Source organism: Protobothrops mucrosquamatus, unplaced genomic scaffold, assembly GCF_001527695.2.
Source record: "Protobothrops mucrosquamatus isolate PMUCROS unplaced genomic scaffold, P.Mucros_1.0 scaffold39, whole genome shotgun sequence".
NCBI lineage: Eukaryota > Metazoa > Chordata > Lepidosauria > Squamata > Viperidae > Protobothrops > Protobothrops mucrosquamatus.
The window spans coordinates 1,642,944-1,666,248 of NW_015386421.1; the positions used below are offsets into that span (position 1 = coordinate 1,642,944).

General features: G+C 35.9%; 1 protein-coding gene across 1 annotated transcript in view; it reads right to left on the reverse strand.

The window, feature by feature from the left end:
* Positions 1-10,668, reverse strand: part of DMAP1 (DNA methyltransferase 1 associated protein 1) — a 43,447-nt gene extending 32,779 nt beyond the window's left edge. The window contains exons 1-7 of the mRNA XM_015811348.1: positions 10,597-10,668; positions 9,646-9,706; positions 8,187-8,297; positions 6,489-6,580; positions 4,285-4,480; positions 3,669-3,827; positions 2,345-2,512 (exon numbers count right to left, since the gene is read on the reverse strand). Of these exons, the coding sequence (XP_015666834.1) occupies positions 2,345-2,512; positions 3,669-3,827; positions 4,285-4,480; positions 6,489-6,580; positions 8,187-8,288 (717 nt within the window). The 5' untranslated portion in view covers positions 8,289-8,297; positions 9,646-9,706; positions 10,597-10,668. The remainder of the gene's footprint in view (positions 1-2,344; positions 2,513-3,668; positions 3,828-4,284; positions 4,481-6,488; positions 6,581-8,186; positions 8,298-9,645; positions 9,707-10,596) is intronic.
* Positions 10,669-23,305: the final 12,637 nt, after the last annotated feature.

Sequence of the window (23,305 nt, forward strand, 5' to 3'; positions counted from 1 at the left end):
TGAATCAACTTTCTACGCCACAATAATACAAAGCTTTCCAAAATTCAATTCTCAGTGACCTGCTAGGACAAAAGACTTGCCAAATTTTGGTCATGTTGTCTCATCTACCTTTTTTATCAGAATCCTGCCAAATATCTTCACAAGCACACTCATCCCCAGGTAGCCTTTGTACTCTTGCTTTGTTACTCTTTGTATAGTTAAATAATAACAGCACTCTCCCAAGTGTCAGGCAGTCCTCACATATATATTAAACAAGACACACACCAACTACAATAAGGAAACCGTACCCATATTTTAACATACATTTTCAGAGAATTTATGACTTTTTTATCCTCGATTTCTTTCTTGTATACTAACCTCTATAGGGTTTGTTTTAATTTCACTCCTTGATATATCTCTTTTATTTGCATACAGATTCCTAGATACTTTTTCCAATCAGGATTGTTAGCAAAATTAAGTAACAATTTCCAGAGCAGGTAAGGGGTAAGGCAATCCAGTGAGAGATTAACCTGCTTGTGACTGTTCTTCCTGTCATGGGGCTCTCCAGAAAATGATGGGAATGGTCCTCCACCTTATACTTAGTCCTTGTCATTGCAGACCCTTCAGGTGAGACTATTTTGCTGCCAATGTGCCCTTCTAACATGGCCTACCATGGCCATACATTAAAGATCACTAAATTTGGTTTTTGTCTCGGCATGGATGCAACATAATCTTAAAACTGGAGAGTGTTGAAGTTTAATCCTTTATGGGCAGATGGCTTTCTGACTGCTGTGGAATTTGATATCATAACCTCTCCTCTACAGAGGGGAAGGACCAGATACCTAATGGATTCCACAGGTTTTCAGAGAACTCTTAGAAGTACAGTATGCAGTTCAACGTTGGTTGCCAATTGAAATAATAAGATACCTGGGGCTTTAGACTGGATTGAACTGGACTGGTCCCTGTCCATAAGTTTGCTACTGCTTCTTGATTTTCTGAGACGTCCAGGGAGATGAAATGACAAAAGAGATACCAAAACCCCAAAGGCAGAAAGACCTGAGATGATTAAGCCCACAGTGACAATTTGGGTACCCTATTTTACTAGCTGAATGCCTCCCAGAAGTCTTTGTAGAACAACGAATTTCTTTTTAGGAAAGGATGTTTACCTGGATTACCTGAAATGCTATGAGGAATTTCATGGACCAAATCAGTCAGATTTAGGAGTAGAACTTAATGGATAGCATCCATTAAGATGACTTAGGATGCTTTAGATTTTGGATTCTTTTCTATAGAACATTTAAAGGTCTAGGAAGCCTTTCAAATTGCAAATCATGCAGCACTATATGCCATGGTTCAATGACCCATCGCCTTCCCCAAGTTCTCTCGTCTATATTCCTGATCATAATACATACACATTTGATGTCATTATTCCAGATCAATGAACTGTTGCCAGAAACCTCATGCCTAAATCTCTTAACAAAAATCTATTTCCAAAATAAAATAAGGTGGCAATGCTTAATAACTGCATAATTGTGCAAATGTTCATTTTTAATGAGAAAATTATCCAAATTAAGAAGTAGACTTTTGTAAGTATCATTATTAGCACACGATTCAACAACCTACTTCAGGCCTCCTCAAACAAAAACTGAGTAGCATGTTTCAACATACCGTGTTTCCCTGAAAATAAGACCCGGTCTTATATATTTTTTTTTGCTTCCAAAAGAGGTACCAGGTCTTATTTTCAGAGGAAATAGCCCAAAGTGCCACATGGCCTCCTGCCACGAGCAGAAGTAGCCTGAAGCGCTACACGAGCAGCAGAAGCAGCCCAAAGCAGCGAACAGCAGAAGCAGCCCGAAGTGCTGTGCAGCTTCTTGCCGCTAACAGCAGAAGCGGCCTGAAGCACCTTGTGGCATCATGCCACGAGCAGCGGCAACGGTGCAATGCGCCACATGGCGTCCGGCTGCAAGTGGCAAGCAGTCGTAGAAGTCAAGCAACAGCACGACAGGTGCCGGGGTATGGGAGGCCTGGCTGTGGTGGTCCTACCGGTAAGTGGGTATGGGGCGCGTGGGGCAGCTTCACCCCCCAGCTTGATTTTTAGGGGTGGACCTTGCCCCCAAACTAGGGCTTAGTTTTGGGGTAGGGCTTATATTAGGCCGACCCCCGAAAATCAAGCTAGGGCTTACTATCTGGCTGGGTCTTACTTTCAGGGAAACACGGTAGTATGTTCATATCCACATAACTGATCTAATGGCAAGTACATCGTATAATGTTACTAATTACTATCAAGAGGAATCATGTTAATGATTTCAAAGGATAATAAAACCAACCATTGGCCACTGCTACTACTCTGGCACAAATTCATTACCTGTTCTGGCGTTCGGTTGTACAGCCTTTCTAATTGTTCCTTCCGGCGCCTCTCATGGCCAGCATCAAAGACGGGGATTTTCAGGTCTGTACCTGGAGCTGTACGAATATTGGCTAACTTTGCACAGATATGATAATAACGCTCCTTTAGGTCTTCTACTGACCGTTTCTTAGTTAAGAACCAGGATTAAAAATAGAAATGATTAAGAGATTAGGGATAAACATATGTATGGGAAATTACTACAACTAGCACCAATACATTATCAGAATAAGATTTACTGGTTGGTTGGTAGTATAAAGTTACATATGATGTCACACTATCAATAATTTAATGGTGAAAAGAAGAGGTGGTACATATTCTTTCCAATATTTAATGTTATTAAAAATGTACCTTTACAAACATCTTTATCATTTAGCATTTGTTCTTAGATATATGTATCTTCCATTAAGAAAAATATTGAAAAACTACAACATGGACAATTCAAGGAATTGGAAACAAGAATATGAATCTGCCGAGGCTTCTATATTTCATTAAACAACCATTCTCCAAAATTATCTAATCTGTGCAACTCTTGTTGATGCATCATATTATCCAATATTCTCCAGGACCATTCAATTAAGATGGGCCCAACTGTGAAATGCCCTAAGGTGTTTGTGTAAGTTAGTCAACATCTTTTCTGCAGGTCTTTAAGTAAAAAGCTGGGTTTGCAAGACATGCTAACATCACAGAGTTTCATATTTTACAATTGTTGCTTTTTATTTTTGTCTGCAAACAAATGAACAAAAAGCATTCAAATCTCATATGAGCCCTTACACAGTGTTAATTCCAGAGTTAAAGTTAAAATTTGGATTATAGTTGTGCATAATTTGGGGAGCCAAAAATCATTAACAGGGGAATGTGAATAAGTTTTCATTTGATGTTCAGTATTTACTCTTCCATAGAATGACCATTGGGCAACTAATGGATTCTTAAAACTTTAAGTTACTTGGCACATTGCACTAAAATAGCATTTATATAAAGGGTATTAGTCAACAGACCCTTTTCATGACATCCTTACCTATAAACTCTACTCATAAGGAGGAGTTGTAGTGATACATGCGTTAACTTCATATTTTTCTTGTCATTATATCTGGAGATGATTTCACATCGACAACTTCTATAGTGTTTTTGTAAAACTAAAACTCTCCTGGGCATACAGTTATCCCAGATAAATGACAATGAAAATAGTAAGATGAAAGAAGTGGAGCTAGCAAACTCATCCTGTTTCATCTTTTTACAAGCAGAACTTACATGTTAGAATGACTGAATGAGATTAGAGGCTTACTTTGAACTGCTGGTGATCATAGCGATCATGAATGACCACAAAACGGAGGTCAAAACGTCGTGATAAGTCAAATAGGTGGTCTGTTTCTGCTTTTGTCCAGGCATCATCATGAAGGTACATTTGATACTCTTGCTCTGAATAGACTGGAACTTGTACTGTCTATCCAAAAAGAGAAAAGGCTATTCACATAATAGGTTCTTCTTACTCTTGCATATAATAGTTCATCAAGCAGGGGGCATCTTGAGGCATACAACAGAAATTCATAATAGAAATCCAATTGTTCCAAAAACAAAAGTTCCTCAGAATACCCTTTTTACATCTTTCCACCATTTTTATAGTTCCTAAATTCAGTCATCATTTTGGCTGAACTTGAACAAACTGTCTAAGCAATGTCTCAGATTCAAAGACAAAAAGATGATGTGGAACATATCTGGAAACAAACGTACATAGCAGCCATGAAAAATACAGTAGTAGATCACTAAAAACTGATGTGAGAGTTAGCATTAGACAGAGCAAGTAAAAGAGTATTGGGAACTAATTTTTAAAGATTTTTATGCAATTCTATTAAGCATACCAATCCTACACATACAATATTACTCTTATTAAATCTCCATACTTTGTTGAATCTGGCAAAAGGGTAATCCTTGCCCTCTTCTGCCGCCCTTCTCCAGTGGTAGAACATAGCACCATCCTTTCTCGCAGGGTTTGTGAATGGCATCCACTTCCAAGGTCTCACTTTCTTGGAACCAAGTTTTGCCTTCACCGTACGATAACCCTGTGTTGTGTCACTTGGTAAAAGAGGGGGTGCATCCCTGGAAAAAAAAAATACAAGGCCTAAACCAAACCAATTGTTAGCATAAGGTTCAATGTATTGCCCAATCCATAGTTTCTGAAAAAGAATTAAAGACAACTTGAAGACAAGACAGCAATGCAGACCTTCAAATTATTTTATATAACCTGTACAAAATTTTAGTTAGGTAAATTTGGAAGTAATTTATTATTAAGTCCTGCAGGTGTTATTTCATGCAATGGCCAATCAAAAGAGCTTAGAAGAATATGTTCATCTGAATAGTCCTGCTCATATCGTGGACATTTATTTATCTGTGTTTTAAGAAAATAAGAAATAAGAAAATAAGAGATGATGTAAGACAACAAAAATGAGAATAAAGATGTGAAAAAACAGCTATATTGACAATGCTATTTATGGGAATGAATTTAAAAGTTACCTGATTGTATTATTTGTTTTTATTATACCCTAACAATTCATTTCCCATTTTATTTTATATATTTATATTATGATGCTATGGCTTTTTCTTTTCTTTTTTTCTGCCTTTGAGTCAGTTTTGAGTCCTGGTGTGTGTCTGGACAGGTTCCTGCAGTTTTCTTGGTAGCATTTTCAGAATGAGTTTGTCACTACCTTCTTCCTAGGGCTGAGAGAGAGAGTTTGCCTAAAGTCACACAACTAGCTAAAGGTGGCCTAGAACTCTCCATCTTCTGTTTCTTGCCTGCTGCTTTTAACCACTATATCAAACTGACTCTCTGTAACAGCTTAGCAGAGTCCAAATTCACAGTATAGGACTGTGGTGGTGAACCTGTGGCATGCAGAGCCCTCTCTGTGGGCACATGCGCCGTCGCCCCAGTCCTAGGCCTTCAGCTGGGTTTTATAAAACCTTTTCGCTTTAGGCCTCTGCCGCCGTGTGGGGAAAAAAACCCCAGTTCAATCAATCAATTTCAACTTCTCACGGGAAAAAAAAAGATCTTGCAAAGTTGGAATTGATTGATTGAACTTTTTAATCCCACCCAGTCTGCCGTTACCACCGCAGCCACGCCCATCCAATGGGCCACACCCATCCAATGGGCCACACCCATCCAATGGGCCATGCCCACCCAGCACCCGATGACACATAAGTGGGTTTTGGGTTGCAGTTTGGGCACTTGGTCTCTAAAAGATTTGCCATCACTGGTATAGGATAAGCAAGTCCAATGCAGTCCTTCTGAAGTACGGAGTGGTACGCTTCACGTTTTTCCTTCAGAGGCATCCTCTTTGTTAGGACAAAATTATGTCTGAAATGTCTACAAATGTTTTTGAGAAATTAGTTCTTGCAAAATTATAATAGCTTAACGTCCTTGGAAATCATGTTCTTTTTTAAAAAAGTAATTTGCTATTGACTAAAATCAAGTACTGGCTGATTACATTATATTATCCATCAGGACAATATAATCAATATTAAAATATAATGTTGTTCAGCATTATTTTGGACACACCAAATGAGTCTAGAATTGTTGGTTATGGAGACATATATATCAAATCCTTACTTTTATTACAATATGGAAGAATTGTAATGTTCACTTTTTGGTTCAATTGCTGTTTTGCTAATTAATAAATATATGTATGCAGCTTAAGATGACTAGTTTGGGGGGAGAAAAAACTGATTTTACATTTTATAAATACCTCCCAAATTACAGTTTCATCAGGCAAATAAGCCACACACTTAGTTTAATAAATTCAGAAATTATTTTAAAGAAGATATTAAATATGTTTCAACTTTTATGCATGCCTTTTAAGATTTCTGCCAATGTTACAAATGAGCGACTCTCTATTTGTAGTTCAGAAGGGCACAGGCAGTTCCCCACCAAGCCACAGAATCTCTTCAAAAGTTGTTGCTGAACTGTAATATTTAATGTTAACAGAAAGAAAAAGAATGTTATATGTAAAAGGGAGAGTCCTAGCAGTCTAATAATCTCCGAGGTGCATGCAATCTAGGATAGGAAGGTGGGAAGCTGACTGAATGTATACTTACGTGGGGCAAACTTACTTACTTTTTATCAGAATACAACAGCGCATAGACTTCTCGGTGCATTCCTTCTGGTCTCTTAAATGTTAGGGTCTCTGATGATTTCTTGGATTTTTTCTGAAATAAAAAAAATATTTATTTAAATCCTTTGTGGGAGCATTAATGTCAATTACTACAGTCGTTTGGGTTATTCTCCTTTTTGAGTTCTTAAGGCAATGTTACATATGTTTTCTTCTTACGCCTGTAATATTACGCCAGTGGCTCCCAACTTCTTACGCCAGTGGCTCCCAACTTTTTCTATATTCCACACCCCTAGAAAGCTTCTGATATATTCTCGCAAAAGAATATATTACAAAAGTTCAAAATAACGGCAATGAATTATGCATACACACTATAATTTTGAAAACCCAAGTTTTGGCACCCCCGGAATATCGTCTTGTACCCCCAGGGGGTGCGAGCACCCCCGGCTGGGAACCGCTGTTCTAAGCTGTGTTCTTGTATTCCAAGTTCCCCTGCCTGTACTTCCCATTTCATTTTTATTTCTTAAAAAGTAAAACATGAGGATGCGGGGAGTTAGTGCAGATTCTAGATGCAACTGACTGATGAACAAACGAATCTCTTTTGCCCCAGACCAATCACATTCCTTCTCATTCTAATATCCTTACTCATTCCTTTTATTGTGCTGGGTAGCCTTGTTCCCCTACTGCCCGATAAGATAAACAAAGATATAAAGACAAAACTGGAGATAAATATACAAATGAGACATTAGGAAGTGTATATAACTACACAACAGTTCTATGAATTTCAAAATTATGATGTGAAAAAATGCAGACTTTGTGGAAAAAAACAGAATAAAATCTTTAATCCAGACTGATAAATCAATCAGAGGCCATACAAATGATGTATTCTAGCTCTAAGTACCTGTAATATTGCACTGACTTAAACACAATGGAGTAAGCACAAAAACAGTATTTTCTTTAGATATACAAATACATGAGGGCATCAGAATTAAAAGGCTAAAACTGTTGTTAATTTTTATAAAAACACACAAAAATGTATTTCATTTTTATATTTTCTTTTAAAAGCCCTCAAGGATAGAAGTAGCAAATTCCTTCAAGAGAAAATCGTTATGATCCTGAATAACAATAAAATGCTATATGTTTAAAGAAAAAAATCCACTTTCTTAGGCCATTTTCTACATAATTTCTGTACAACTAGTCCTCGATTTACAACAATAGAACTGAAAATTTATGTTGCTAAACAAGACAGTTATGAAGTGAGTTTGCCCCATTTTATGACCTTTCTTGCCACACTTGTTAAGTGAATTACCGCAGTTGTTAAATGGATATGGCTTCCCCATTGACTTCGCTTGTTAGGTCACAAAATGTGATCACATGACTCCAGGACAGTACAACCGTCATAAATATGAACCAGTTGCCAAGCACCCAAATTCTGATCACATGACCATGGGGATGCTGCAATTGTCATTAAGTGTGAAAAATTATGATGTCCCTTTTTTCAGAGCTGCTGTAACTTTGAACGGTCACTAAATGAATGGTTGTAAATCAAGGACTACCTTAATTGATCGCTGGATACATGCATGTGTAGCCTCGAGTGTGTTTAAGAAAGACTCAATGGAAGTAGAACAAAACCAATGGAAATAGAACAAAACTGAAATTTATCCCCTTGAATACTTATCTCAATTAACCATCCCCATCTATACCTTATCAGAATTGATGATGTCTTTCTTATTAATAGTTCCTATGTTTTCAGATTCTGGGCCACCCAGTTCAAGTATATCCCGGACATCTGCTCCTGTAGTCATTCTGATTGTCTAAAATTAGAAAAAGGAAAGATGGGTTTTAAAAAAGCAGATAATCTTTAGCTAGACATCCAGACACATAGTCTCACCTCTGCAAAATTAACCCGCTTTCTTCACTCTAGATTCTCTACTAAATAACAGCTTGTTAGGTATCCAAAACATCTATTTAAAAATATCAATTGTATCTTAAGCATCAACATGTTTGCCATTCAAAACAGTACATGGAAATTGGAATTTGGCTCCTGAGAAAGTCTTTCATTTAAGAAATAGCTTCCAGGCATTAGTTATTTATTAATCAAATTTATGTAGCCGCCCATCTCACATAAAATGATTCTGGGCAGCGTAGAACAATCCAATAGAACAATAAATGGAAAACAATCATTATGCAATATCATTATAGTTTTAATAAACATTGAAACTGTAAAAACAGAACTAAAGACACCTATCACCTGAGGTCACCAGGCCTGCTGGCATAATCAGGTCTTGAAGGACTTTCAAAAGTTCAGGAATGATAAGGCCAACCTCACCTCAGGGAAGGAATTCTACAATGGGGCCACCAGAACAGAAATGTGGACCACAGGCAAAATATTTTTTTTTTCTTCCACAGGTAGTCTTAGCTATTCCTCCGCATCCTAATTTTGAATAATCCTCCTCATCCTAACTGTTACCCAGTCCAGATATCCCTTTTTTTAACCTTATGAAAAGAAACATCAAATCCTGAAACTCTGAAACAGGGATAAATATGGTCAAATGTGTGAAAAAACCAACATTTAGACTTTTTGTTACAAATTCTGCATATGCATGTTGAGTCTAACGAGAATTTTAGACTCGAAAGAGCTATTGTAAATAATGTTCAACTTATAGTGATGTCTATGCTTCACCAAATGTAATAACCAAGTCTACGTAATTGTGATACAATAACTTTATTATTATTAGTAGTAGTAGCCAAAACACTCATATCTGCAAGAATAACTAATAGAGTTTATGAGGAAAAAGATGAGAAACAAAAGACAGGCGTTTTTGGCTAGTTGAAATATTCTTAAATTAAGTCAATATAATATTGATTTAATATAAGGATATAAGAATTCTTAATATAAGAATAAATATTAAGCCAACTAAGAAGACCAAGTTGCATCCAAATTTTCAGTTCTCCTGAACAATATTAAACAAAGAAAATATATGTCTGAAGAGGACAAAAAAGAAGAGGTTATTAATATTTAATTCTTGACTAGAACAAAAGCTATTTTTTAAAAAAATTCCCCACCATCATCAGTTTTCCTTTGCTGAACATCTTCTACGAGAAATAAAATGTTAATTTCTATTTTTATTTATAAAATGATAGTGAGGTTTGTCACCTTACCTTCTGAAGTTACACACACAAATGAATCTTTTTATACTGTCAAGACTGACACCAAGTGTACCTAAGAATGAATAAACTATTCAGTAAAGACATCATATAAACATACTGCAACTCTACGAATGATCACAGTAATATTTCAAAAGGTATTACTTCAGTTCAATGAGTGAACATTTCCATCAGTTGTTGTTTCTAGATGTATTCACTGTCTTATAACCATAATACACCAGTCCATATCTATTTCTTTGAGAAAAAGGCTCAATGAACTCAGTGAAACTGAATTTTGAGTAAACCGAAACAAAATAGTATTGCCAGTTTTACAGCTGGTGCATATAAAACACAATAGAATTCTTAAACGTTCTTTCTTATTTTTCTCATTGTGATATCTTTTCTTTAAATTCATGTATTACTTTGGACTTTTTTTAAAATATGAACTTGCTAATCTTCGGGGAGGATCTAAGTGGAATTATTAAAAACTGTTTAAAAAGCAGGGCATGTGATCAATTATATTGTTTTTATTAGCAATAATGTATTGCTTTAAAATCGTATCGCCCTGTGATAGCTTGTCAGTAAATACGGAGTAAGAGTGTAGGAGACCACATTTTACCATACACTCTGATTTAACAATCTAAGGACAAGATACTGATCCTACAGACATTTAATCCTACTCCATTTTCAGATTTCAAGGAAAAGAACTAAAATAAATGTTGTACCTATTGCCTTTCGAATTGCCTAAATTCTGTTCTCCCCAACTTTCCAACCCGAGAAGTTTATTCCTATTTTCTCGCCCTCGTCCATGTGTTATGGACTGACTATTCTCCACTAAGGAGTTCGTAGGTCCGCTGAGCCATTTTACTAACTCCGTTAATTTTATCTGTCTTGAGCTGTTCCTACTTCCCGATAAAATCCTCCATTCCCACGCTCTTCCATCCCTTCACATTTCCCCATTTATACCTTCAACTTTATCTCGAACCGTCCCGAGATCCAGACCAGCAGCGCCATAAACCGGCTGTGTAACATCTATAATGACCCTTCCAAGGCTACTTCCGGTCTCTGGTTCTCTCGCTCTCTCTCTCTCCCAGCACATTTCTTGAATAGCTTTCTTTCGATTCCGCGATGTAGTGCAGCTCAAATCAAGGCTCGGATACTATTTGCAATCTGGTTTGCTAGTTCCGGAGCCTATTTGCACCATAGCCATCAGTACCAATGTTGGACTCTTAAAAAAAAATAAATCTAAACGAAGGTCGATGTCGTTCGAAGGCGGCTATTTAATTAGCATCAAATCCACATACTATTTTATACGAGTTATATGACAAGAGACAAACTTAGTAATCAGTATCAAGAGTTTTTAGATTTACACTTAATAATAATAATGGTGTCCAAGAACAGAAATTCTATATTTGTATCATCCTTATGCCACTACACTTTCTCTCCCCGTTTCTTTGTAGAAAATGCTGCCTGTATTTATTTATCCTTAAATAATTTATTCTTTGAAGCAAGCAGATCAATATTGGTTTCTAAAATAAAATGTCATAAAATCATAGAGCCATTTAGGCTATGTTGTCTAACTCCCTGGTCAGTGTAGAATCCAGGTTAAAGCAACCTAAATATTTGCACACATCCGATGAAGTTAAGCCCTAGGTACCTCTAGAGCAGTGGTCCTCATACATTTTGGTCTCAGAAACCCTCTACTTTCTTAAAAGTGATTGATCACTTTTCTATCAATGTTCACAGTGTTAGAAATTAAAATTGAGAAATTTTAAAACATTTATTTTGTGGATCCCCTAAAAGGATCTTGACCCCCCTCAGTGGTCCCCAGTCCATACTTGAGAACCACTACTCTACATAATGTAATGATGTAATGTAATATAAACATCTAACATAAATATGTATGTCTATTGTTGAAAACTGCTCATACCAAACAGAATTTTTCCCAAATATTCACCCATAAGGCTCACCCTCTTGTGCTGCTGAAAGCAGCAAGATATCTCATTGCTTTTTTATGATGTCACCTTCATCACAGAGGCAATATAAATTTTAGTTCAGCTTTTCCATTTTAAAATAGCGCAGACAGCAGCAACTGTTGAACCCCTTCTGAGCTGTATTGTCTCTGTTTCTCATCCAATCAAGAAACCATGTTTTGCTTATGGAAGGAAAAATTTTAAATATCAAGTTGTTTTTTTGTATTTCCAAAAATACTTTAAATTAAATCCACATTTCTTGGGTTGAGCATTCATTCACTACTGATATTTCATTTCAAAATTGAAATGTCTTTCTTTATTTGCTTGTTTGTCGTTTTACTCAATTTATAGGCCACTTGACTCCAAAGGTCTCTCAGCAGCTTACATTTTAACAAGTAGAGAACAATGAAATAAAAAAAGAAAAAGATCAGGCATGTACAGAGGGAAAAAAAACACAAAGTACCAACAGAAAATTACCAGGATCAATCACCAACACCAGGCTTTTTGGAACATCATCAGGGTGGGAGCCATATGGATGTCTGGGGGATGCTGTTCTAGAGGGCAATTGCTGCAACAGAGAAGGAATGCTTCCTAGGACCTATTAATTTAAGGGATTTGGAATATGCCAACTCTGCTCAATCTTAATGAATGAGTACAAAGTATTGAAAATAGGCAGACTCTCATATAACCAGGCCCTATGCCATAAAGGCCTGTATAAATAACAGCCAGCATTTGAATTGCACCTGGAAACCAAGTTGTAGCATTTTCAAGTGGTATTCAAGGGCAGCCCTATGTGGAGTCAGTCAGTCAGCTTATTACACTCTTAGAACAATACAAGCCCTATGTAAGGAATATTGCATTAACTATAGTCTGTTTGTGACATGACTGTAGCATGAATGACAGTCTGAAGGGCCTCCAAATCTAAAATTGGGTGCAACCGGTACACTAGGTGAATCTGTGCAATGGCCTTTTGGCTACAGCTCCCATCTGTTCTCTGAGCAGTAGTTTGAGTCCAATGTGATTCCCAGATTGTGCATCAATCTTTAATGGGGAAGTGCAACCCCAACCAAGGCAAAAGATGAAAAATCCCCAGATCCAGGTATCCCAAATAACCACAACTGCTTGGTCTTATAAGGAATGAGACTGGGTTTACAGTCATCTCCCACTGTCCACAGATAAGTGGTCATGTGAACAAAATTTGGGCTGACTTGGGCCTATCTGCATTTAAAAAGTGCCTTTGGGTTGCTGGCCTACTTACTGCTGCCAGGAGCTCTGCAGCTCAGCCCTGCCTACTACCCCGCCCACTGTAATGCACCCGATTACGGTACTGTCCGTGGCCTTTTTTTTGCATCGCCCTCTTTTGCATCAGGGCAGCCAGGATGTGTCTTGCATCCTGCCTAGGGCCTCCATTCATGCCTATAGGGGGAATTTAAAATGAGGCAGATAAGGCAGTCCCTTACCTTACTGAGGCTCAGAGCTCAGGGTGGATCCTCATCTAACTACTGGTGGGATTTGGTTAACAACACCAATGGGAACCGCCAGGATTGCTGTTACTAAGCAATGCAATCATATGATATCATTTACAACTGCATTGCTTAATGACAGAAATTCTGGTCCCAATTGCCATTGTTAAGCAAGGATGACCTGTAATCTGCTCTCTCCAAGATCCTCTTCAACCATTGGTTGTACTACCTTTAGAACGATCTTCCCTAGAAATACACCAAAGCAGAAGGAACAGTCACTGCATATTTCAGCTTATCCCATTTTAATTTTGATATATTTCCCATTTTATCTGATGAAAGGTTTTGGAAAATTTGAACACCTATACACTGTTTTGTCATCTGGGGTTGCTTTAAGTAAGATCTTGGCTTCAAATGAATTTGGACAATTAATTATATTGACACGACATTCTTAAAAATACTGTAGCCAGCATTATTTTAAGCACTAATGCTGTTGGTTGTGTGGGAAGTCAGCCCCTCCCCACCCAGAGAAAGAAATATTTTGGGGAATATTAAAAAGGCAGAATATTATATTTCCTCAAAGGATCTTAAAGGCAGAAAAGCAGGCCCAGTTTTTCTTAATAGCCCCAAGCAGAAACTAGGCAGAAACCAGGTCTTTAGAAATGTAGATTTGATAATCCTTTCAGAAAGATTGGAGCCAGGAAACTTAGAGTTTATGGGATTAGAAAGACAAAGATCCTAGAACCAACAACCCCTCACCCAAAAAATCCAATACAGGACATAGCCATTAGCCACAGCCCCAGGGAAGCAGGACATGACCTTTAGGACATAATAGGATTAACCCACCACCATCAGAATACTAAAAGGGCACACTGAACCTCAGGTCAAAGTTCATGCCACAGGAACAACTTCAAACACAAAAGCACAAGAAGATATAAAAACCCACCACTCCCAGTAACATGTGGTCAGCTGCTCCAGAGCCACATGTCTTGTGGTTCTGCTCTTCAATAAACTACAACCTTCTTTCTAAAGCAGTCTCCATTTTGTTTATTCCCGGCTTGAACTGGACCCTGATGAAGATTTTTCTTTCAACAGTTGCATATCTGCTCAAACAATATGTTGGACAATATTTCTGATCGTCCACCCTTTTTTATCCAGAAACAAGTAAATAAATACAGATCTACTATGTTTGTATAACAGATCAAAACATTTTGTAATAAATGGAAGGATCTTTAGTTTGCTATGTTGAAAAGTAACTCTGAAAGTAATATTAAGCAGATTAAAGAGTTTTTAAAAATCCAGCAGTCTCACTGTTCTCTACCACTAACCAGGAGAGGGCAGTATTGACCACTGAATGGAACCATTGCTACCACTTCTATCTGTTCTCCAGAAAACTGCCAGTTCACATACCATAAGTAATAAGTAACCGGTCTTAACAATATAAAATTAAATGCATAAAAAATAAATATCTTAAAAGAATTGTTGCTGTTAAACAGTCATAGTCATCTACTGATATATTATCTACTTCATATGATCTCCCCAATTAACAATTACTAGCCTGATTCTATGGAGAACTAGACATACTGTACCTGAGTATAATCAGGCTATAATTAATAATAAGATCCAAAATTGATGTCATCATTGGTAAATCATGGTATGTGTCCAGTTTTGGAACTTTCTTTTACTTAAATATATTATATAAAACTTTTATGCTTCCAGTAAGTGAATTATAAATTAAAATGAATGTTTAATGTTATATTCTGAGCAGATGGAACTCAACCAGAATATATTGTTGATATTCTTGCTGTAGAAAGAAATGACGAAAAGTTGTATGGCCATTTCTATCATTTTTAACAATACTTTTAAAAGTGAAAGGTATACACTGATCTTCTGAAAACTGCAGCTATTAATAACTAAATTTGAAAAAATAAAGTATAGAGATATATGATACCAAACAAAAAGTAAAATAAAAACTTGCTGCTGTTAGGTGCTATTCAATGAACTGCTATCTTGGTTTCATAAATTAGATTTTCACAAACACATCTATAAGATGAATGCTTTGCCTCTAAAGTTATTAATGTAAAATACATTTTGAGTAAATTTACATAATTGCAAAGAGTGTAGGAGTTGCAATTGCGGATCTTGATGATGTCACAAATATTGGCCAATATAGCTTTAAACCACAGTTGTATTACTTGTGAATATGTACATGCAATTTCATTTACTTCATATTTTCCAGTGAAAAATATTGTGTCCTCAATATTTCATAAGTACTCAGTAAATATGAATGAAGAACTCTGGAATCCCTTGAATTAGTAAACATTGAACAAGGTTCAATTTTCAGTTCTGAAAATCTCATTCAAATCTAAGGGTTTAGTATCCTATGGTTTTTATTGGATTTTTTTCATTATTTTTCCAGAATATATGATATAAAACATGATGTTTTAATGAAGTTTAGTCACGTCTGAATTTCTAAATTCTCTTTTTCTTCAGAAAAGGCATATTTTATGCTCTTTTAGGTTATCTTTGTAAAGGTCTTCACACAATTTGGGAACATATCTTTGAAATATAAGAATTAGTTTGTGAGAAGAATGAAACTGATGTCCTATGCCAATGCCATCATTCCAAGAATAACAGCAGCATTGATAAACCTAGATGGAAAATTCACATAGACTTAACAGTGAAAAAATGGCAGGCAGAACTGAACAATTTGGAAAAAACTAAAATGAGGAGAATTGAAAATAAACAACTGAAGCTGGACTTTAAAAAGTGATATAATATTGGAATCACAATTATAGTTGAAGTCCCAGACTTAAAACAGATATACTGTCAAGAAGATCAAGAAAACCAATGCTTGTATAAACAGTACAGGTAGCCCTTGACTTATGACCACAATTGAACCCAAAATTTTTAATTGAGTTTTTCACCATTTTATGACCTTTCTTGCTACAATTATTAAGTGAATCACTGCAGTTGTTAAGTTAGTAACATGGTTGTTAAGTGAATCTGACTTCTCCATTGATTTTGCTTGTCAGAAGGTTGCAAAAGGTGATCACATGACCCCAGGACGCTAACCATCATATGTATGAGTCAGTTCCCCATGTTTGAATTTTGATCATGTGACCATGGAGATGCTGCAATAGTCATGTCACTTTTTCATGCCGTTGTAACTTCAAACAATCGCAAATTGTTGTAAGTTGAGGACTACCTGTACAATCAACATTTACAGTTTAGAAGAAATCAGTATCGGTTCTACAGGATTATTGGCTCCAAGCACCATTAAAGTGAAAAAAATATATAAAACTTGACCATGAAGAAATTTTGCAGTTCTGCAGAGATAGTCAGATCACCCTACAAAATAAAACAAGATGACTCAATGAATTTAAAATACACAAAATGAATTGAAAGGGAAAATGATGGAAAATTTAACTGTAACATTAGTAAAGATTCCGAAATAGTCAAAGAAAATCAAGAATTGGGGTACACCTTGGACTGAGAAGTTTCATGGATTTTGGTTTAAATATCTAACCAGCCTACATGTGTGGTTCGCTGATTAGTCATGTTGCACTAAAGTATAAAACAAACAAAGTTTAGATGACAACTGGAAGAACTTTGTAATGGTGAAAGATACAGATACATGTCTTAAAACTACAGAACAATAATTTGAGTGTCTCTCATGCTTGAAAGTCTTAATGAAATAATAGCAAATTCAATGTATGTTTCTCTCAAGGACAATTTTCTCTATCTAGTTGTGAAAACTGCAAAAATTTCACAAGATATGTATTGATAAAGCAATCCTAAACAATTAATTTTTCTAAAAAAGTGAATTATGTATGGCTTGGATTGATTACAGTAAGGTACTAGATTTCCTTTCACATGGATTGATCATGAAAAAGTCAGAAATTACAAAATATCCAAGGTTTTATAAAAACAATAAAGCATGAAAGACAAAGCTAATGATGATGAATTAGATGAAGTCAAAATAAAAGGGATCTTTTAAAATAATAAAAGGTAATTTATTATCACTTTTATTATTTAAGTTTTGCTGCTCAAGAATAAGAACTATGCACAAATACTAATAAAAATGGAAAGACCAGTTTGAATAATAAATGGTACATGATAAGGATAAAACAATTGACCATATAATAATTGTATGCAGCAAAACTACACAAACTATAAAAATTGCATTATCAACTTGGGAAAATATTACACTGGCATTTATGTAAAAATTCACAGTCAGCTAGAATGACTGGATACATGAAATCCCAAATTACTGAGTTATTGAAAATGACAGAACAAAAAAATTATGAGATTTTAAAAACCCAATTAATTTGACACCTAGAGCATAACACTGCCATTAAAAACTAACATGTTTGGTATAGCCATCCAAGAGACAGTAATGTTGTAGACAAGAAATTGGAAAAGATTACAAAATATCAAGATTTGCAAATAGAGATTGCAAACAAGTGGGAGAGGACAGTGGCACCAACAGGTATTGAGACAATTGGTGCAATACTTTGAGAATTTAGTAAAAAACAAAATTGCCTAAATTTGGAACACCTTACAATCTAACTACAAACGACAGTAATGTTGGGCACCTAACATACAACATAAATGGCTACTTTTATGATTTCCAAGTCCTTGGAAAGGGTTTAAATCATGAAGAAGGAAGCTGGCCAATATACAATATAACACACAAGTAGTGGATTTGGAATAATACTGGTAACACCACAATATATTTTCTTTTCCTGCATGCTGATTAATTCCTGCCCAACCTATAAAACATCTTGAACCACAAAATATAATTATTTTTCCTTTACAGCTCAGATTCCTGCTTCCCTTATGCTCAAGATAATATTACTACATTTCTTAGACTTACAAGAAATGCTTTTAAATGGAGTGTCACTGGGTTGGGATGTACCTCTTCTCTGGAAGAGTGCCATTCCAGCATTCTCCTAAAAGGCTATTATTCCAGAAAACCTGAGGGCAAAAGGAGCCTGCCCAGATTCACTGTGAACATAGCTCTGCAAAACACTTGCACAAAACCAGAGCAAGGTTTGAGAGACGGCTAAACCTGCCACTCTAGCTATCTGTCAAAGCCCACCACCTCCCCAGTGCTTCCTCATGTTAAGGACAGTTATTAGTGTTTATTTTCTGGTAGCTGGTTGGTGGGAAAGCAGATTAGGTCAGGGGAAATCTACCAATCATCTTCCTTAACTTGTTCCATATTAAAACCACAAGAACTGCAACATTTCCTTGCTACTTTACTATTAGATTTCTCCATACCACTATATTTGCATTGTCCCATCTTCTATATATAATAATCTTAGTCCAAGGCAGAGAGGAATATTTAAAGCACAGGAGAAGGAGAAAAAGACTACTTGAGGTGTTCTTAGAAGATTTAATTTTTTTCCTGATGAAATCCTCTGTTTTCAATACTTTGTAAGGGAAACTGCATATGTTACACTTTGTATTATTGAAAGTTTCATTTTATTTTTGATCCAAATTCTCTCTGGCAGGATCTCTTTAACCAGGACTTCTCTCTGTATGGAGGACCTTTTCTTTCATCCTTCTCAATTCCTCTGGCACAGCCTTTCCTACTCGGGAGTATTCTGGAGTCTGTCTGTGTATAAATAATATTCTGTATGCCTCAATAAACAAAGATAGATACTTCCTGCCAGCCACTAAGCAAAGTGTCTTCTTTGGCTCTGCTCCTTGAATTTGCAAGCAGCCAACTCAAGTGGAAAAAAAAAATCTTCCAAAAAGTCCCAAATGTGCTTTTCAAAAGGCAACTGGAGTTTCTTGGTTTCTTTTTCCTTGAGAATGTTTCTCTTCTCATCTTGAACCATGATCTGGATGGTTGAGATTCTCCATAGACATTCTTCCAGAGTTCGTAGTTTTGAAGTGTACAATTAGAGATTGACAGATAGCTCCTTTTTAATTAAACTCATTCTTTGAGATCCAGCAATTAGTTCAGCACCTCAGATTCCTTCTTATTTGACCCCGGTGTTAACTGTATTGCTTTGCACAAGTGTGTGCCCCTTTCTTTGCACTAAATTCTAATATCTCCTGGAAAATTAAAATTACCATTCTTTATCTGAAGTGGAATATAGAATATGGCAGGCTTTGAGGGAAAGCTTAATCTATATTCTAAACTTATTCTAAGTGTTTATGTGGATGTGTGGATGTGTGTGTTTGTGACTGAGAGACTAAATAAATAAGGAGTATGATTCACTATTACAGCATTGGCAGAAAGTACACATGCTTTTGCATTGAACTAAAACAAGGAGTTAATATTCTTATACTGTCTAAAGTTGGTTAGCTTCTGGAACTGCTCCCTATAGTTTTTAGCAATTTATCTGGCTTGCTAAGTTAAATTATGTCCAGTTGGTCTAGCATTATTGGGGTCTAGGCAGAAATGATGACACATGTGCAAAACATTACAACACAAACCTTGCCTTTTTGCATTTGTATTCTGATACTGATAAATATATAAATCATGGCGTTTATATTATATTGCACATTTTGCCACATTGCTCTCCTCCATAAATGCTTATGTCCAGTATTCTTGTTTACAAAAGTATTTACAAAACTTTTGATAAAAATATAGTAAATCCTTGATTTTTAAAAGCCCAATTTGAGAAAAGGAGTGTCCATTAAGGTCAAATTTTCATTAAATTATAATCTCTCTCTATAAGTGTATATATGTGTATGTCTGTATGGTAAATTATATAATTTGGGGTAATATATCATTTTGAGGATAAATTATATAGAACTGATAAATTATATCAGTTACATAAAATGTACACATTCATGTTTTGTCCATTGTATTCAAAATATGCTGAAAGTATTTCAATAAAATCAAAGTCTTACTGTAGTGCTTTATGTTATATTGTTTCTACCTAATGCGTATTAACATGCTTTTCTTAATTATAGACAATTTTATTAGTATAACCAGCTAATAGTCAAAGATTGATACATCCTCTCTGAATTTGTCCAGTCCTTCATCTTTTAGTAGTTATCCTAGCATCTTGTCTTCAGGATATTCATTGTTTTATTTTCCTGTAGCCAGTTTTATTGGATAATGTTATGGATTAATGTTCAATTAGTTTTCTTAACTGTTTTAGCAATGTTCACAATATTGTAATGTTCTATAGCTTATCCTTTTCCTAAGTCAATAAGCCTCTGTTTCTTCTGTCTTCCTTTTAAAGATGATTTATGCCACACACAGATAGACTTATATTTTATTGAGAACTATCATACCATTCTTAAGGTGGGTATACATTCTCATTCACTTTGTACAGTCCCAAAAAATGTACTTTGAGCCAGTTACCTCTCTCATATTAACCCACCTCATAGGGTTGTTGATGTGGGGAAAAGAAGAGAAAGAAGGAATTTTAGCTAAGTTTTGCTTTGAATTATTCATAAAAATATTGATAAAAATAATAAAGGCAGGATAAAAATGACATTTCTAATAGTGAGAAAGGAAGATGTTCTCTGGACATCTACATTAATATTATCTACAGTCTACCAGGTAACTCAACGCAACTTCTCTGTGACTCAGGCAAATGGAAGCATATGCTGCTGTACAGATTATTAATAAAGAGTGCTTTATTGTATTATGCTCTTGCTTACTGCATAAAGAGTCAAGCAGCATGGGGTTCCTACTAACAAAGAATCAATTAGTTTGGCTCCATTGCCTGGATGGAGAGCTATCCAAAATCTATTTCCCACACCTGGAACTTTGGTTACCACAAAAGCTTATATCTATATGCTTCCCTGGCATATATACATACACTTAACATTCCTATCTTTACAGTTTTTTCTGACACTACTACTTGTACAGCATAGGACAAAAATGCTAAATAAACTTAACATGATTCATTCATCATGCTAAGAGAGTTGTACACGACACAACTGGCAAATAACATATGAAGGAAAGCTGACATACTTGAGATTTCATCAGAGATTGTCATGGCCGTTAAGACACATCACAATGTTGACGATTATGAGTTTTTTCTTCTTTTTCTTGTAGGAATGTTGAGGATCATGAACTTTTCTTTTAATGAATGCTATATCTATCAACTTTGTAACATGACTACAGAATTTCACTCTGCCATGACTACAAAATTTTATGAATCCTTTAATCAGGTTTATTCATCACTAGAATATTGGCACTAGATTATTGACATTACTCACTTTGTGCAATATATTGTTGGCAGTGGACACAAAGACTTATTGATGAACTCCATGCAGTTAGCTTTGGGATCTTTTCAGTATTAAAGTAAAATAGGAATTGTAAACATAACCTGTGGAAAAGGAAGGTAAAGGTTTTGGAAGATGGTATCAAACATTGGAGAAAGAATACTGTATTTCATTAGGAATAAATATTCTCTGCTCACATGAAGCCCTATAATTGCACACTCAATTTTGCATAAGAGATGCTGGCAACTTGTAGTTGGCGCTACCAAACTGTTCCCATGGCACAGTGCCAGTTCCTTGCCATCTGTGGTTAGAGGTTAATGATCAGCCTACTGTACACAGCGAGAGAGGTCATTAAACAGCAGGAAGACAAGCTAGGCAAAACAAAAGGACCTGGTTCACTTGTACTTGCCTAGAAATAATATTTATCTGACAGAGAAGAATTGTTTGTAGAGAGTAACTGTGGAGAAGGAGAATTTGAGAAGGTGGTCATGGTGCTAAGTGCAGAAGTGGCTGTATGTTTAGCAAATATAACCATCCATCTACTTGGCTACATCATCAATTGCACAAGAAAATGGAATTTTGATAGACAGGAAGGCATGACAGGAAAGTATTATGAGTGTCAGACAGAACAAGCATTCACCACCATGGGGTACTTAAAAATTCACAACTTGACAACCTCTGGAATGATCTTCGGTTGGAGGTCCTTCTCTCTTCCACACTGTCTATGTTCCAGAAAATGATGAAGATGAAGCTTTTCCGGAGGGCTTTTGGAACCTGATGTCATGTATTTTGTTTGGATGTTATCTATTTTAGTCTTACATTTTTATATTTAAAAACGTAAGACTGTTTTTGTATCTTGTTAGCTACCAAGTATCCTGTGATGGTTACAGTAGTGAAATGTGATTAATAAAATAAACATACTTATTTTCTGGGAGTGCTGCTATGGCTGCAATAATTGCATAGGCAGAAGTTGGAGAGTTGAAATATTTCCTGTCCCGCAGGGTCAATGAGAAGACAAGTCTTACTTATTGAATTTGGTTAACACAGTTTCTTAAGCATAACATTCCTAACAGGAAAAAAATTCATAGCAGCATTTTTACATAGAATGATTATGAGGTATCACTGTTTCTTAGGGCTGACAAATAAAGCAGAAGAGTGAGAAGCAGCTGAATTCCTATTTGTTTCATTTATTCAACTGGTTATGCATTTGGCTGCTAGAAATAGAATACTTTACATACATTCTGCAAAAGAGCATCATTAAACATTAAACATTCTCTACTAGGAAACAGAGACAAGTTATAAATACGCTCATCAGAATCCAAAATCCAATTAATGAGGATGAAGGAAGGAACATCAGAGTGTGATTTTTTTTTTTTGCCTACCCTAATAAAGGCCTTGTGTCTTGAATAATGAATTCAGGACAGTAATCTTAACAGTTGTGCTTCTTATTACTGGGCTTCTATGAGTTCACTTCCCTGTAGATTTTTGCTACCTTTTGACTTTGGTAGGATACAGTGACCAAATTCACAGACATATTGGGGAGTGTGAATCCCAGTGCTTCCCTCCCCCTATGATTTATCTGCTTGAATGGTATCTGTCCATGCTATGTATAAGCTTTGAAAGGAAACGGTTGGAAGATGAATATAACTTCTTACTGGATCTTTGTTAGCTGGGCACCAAGAACAACTGGCCCAAGATCATACACTTAAGTTTTAGACTCCTTAGATCTTGGCTGTAAGAGAGAACATAATGTCTTTGGAACTTCCAAGTAACACTGTATTATTGGCCCATTTTTATTTAATTCTGAATTTTATGTAGTATTTAATGTAAAAAAGATGCTGAGACTCTAGAAAGAGTACAGAGAAGAACAACAAAGATGATTAGGGGACTGGAGGCTAAAACATATAAAGAACGGTTGCTGGAATTGGGTATGTCTAGTTTAACAAAGAGAAGGATGAGGGGGGACATGATAGCAGTGTTGCAATATCTCAGGGGCTGCCACAAAGAAGAGGGAGTCAAGCTATTCTCCAAGGCGCC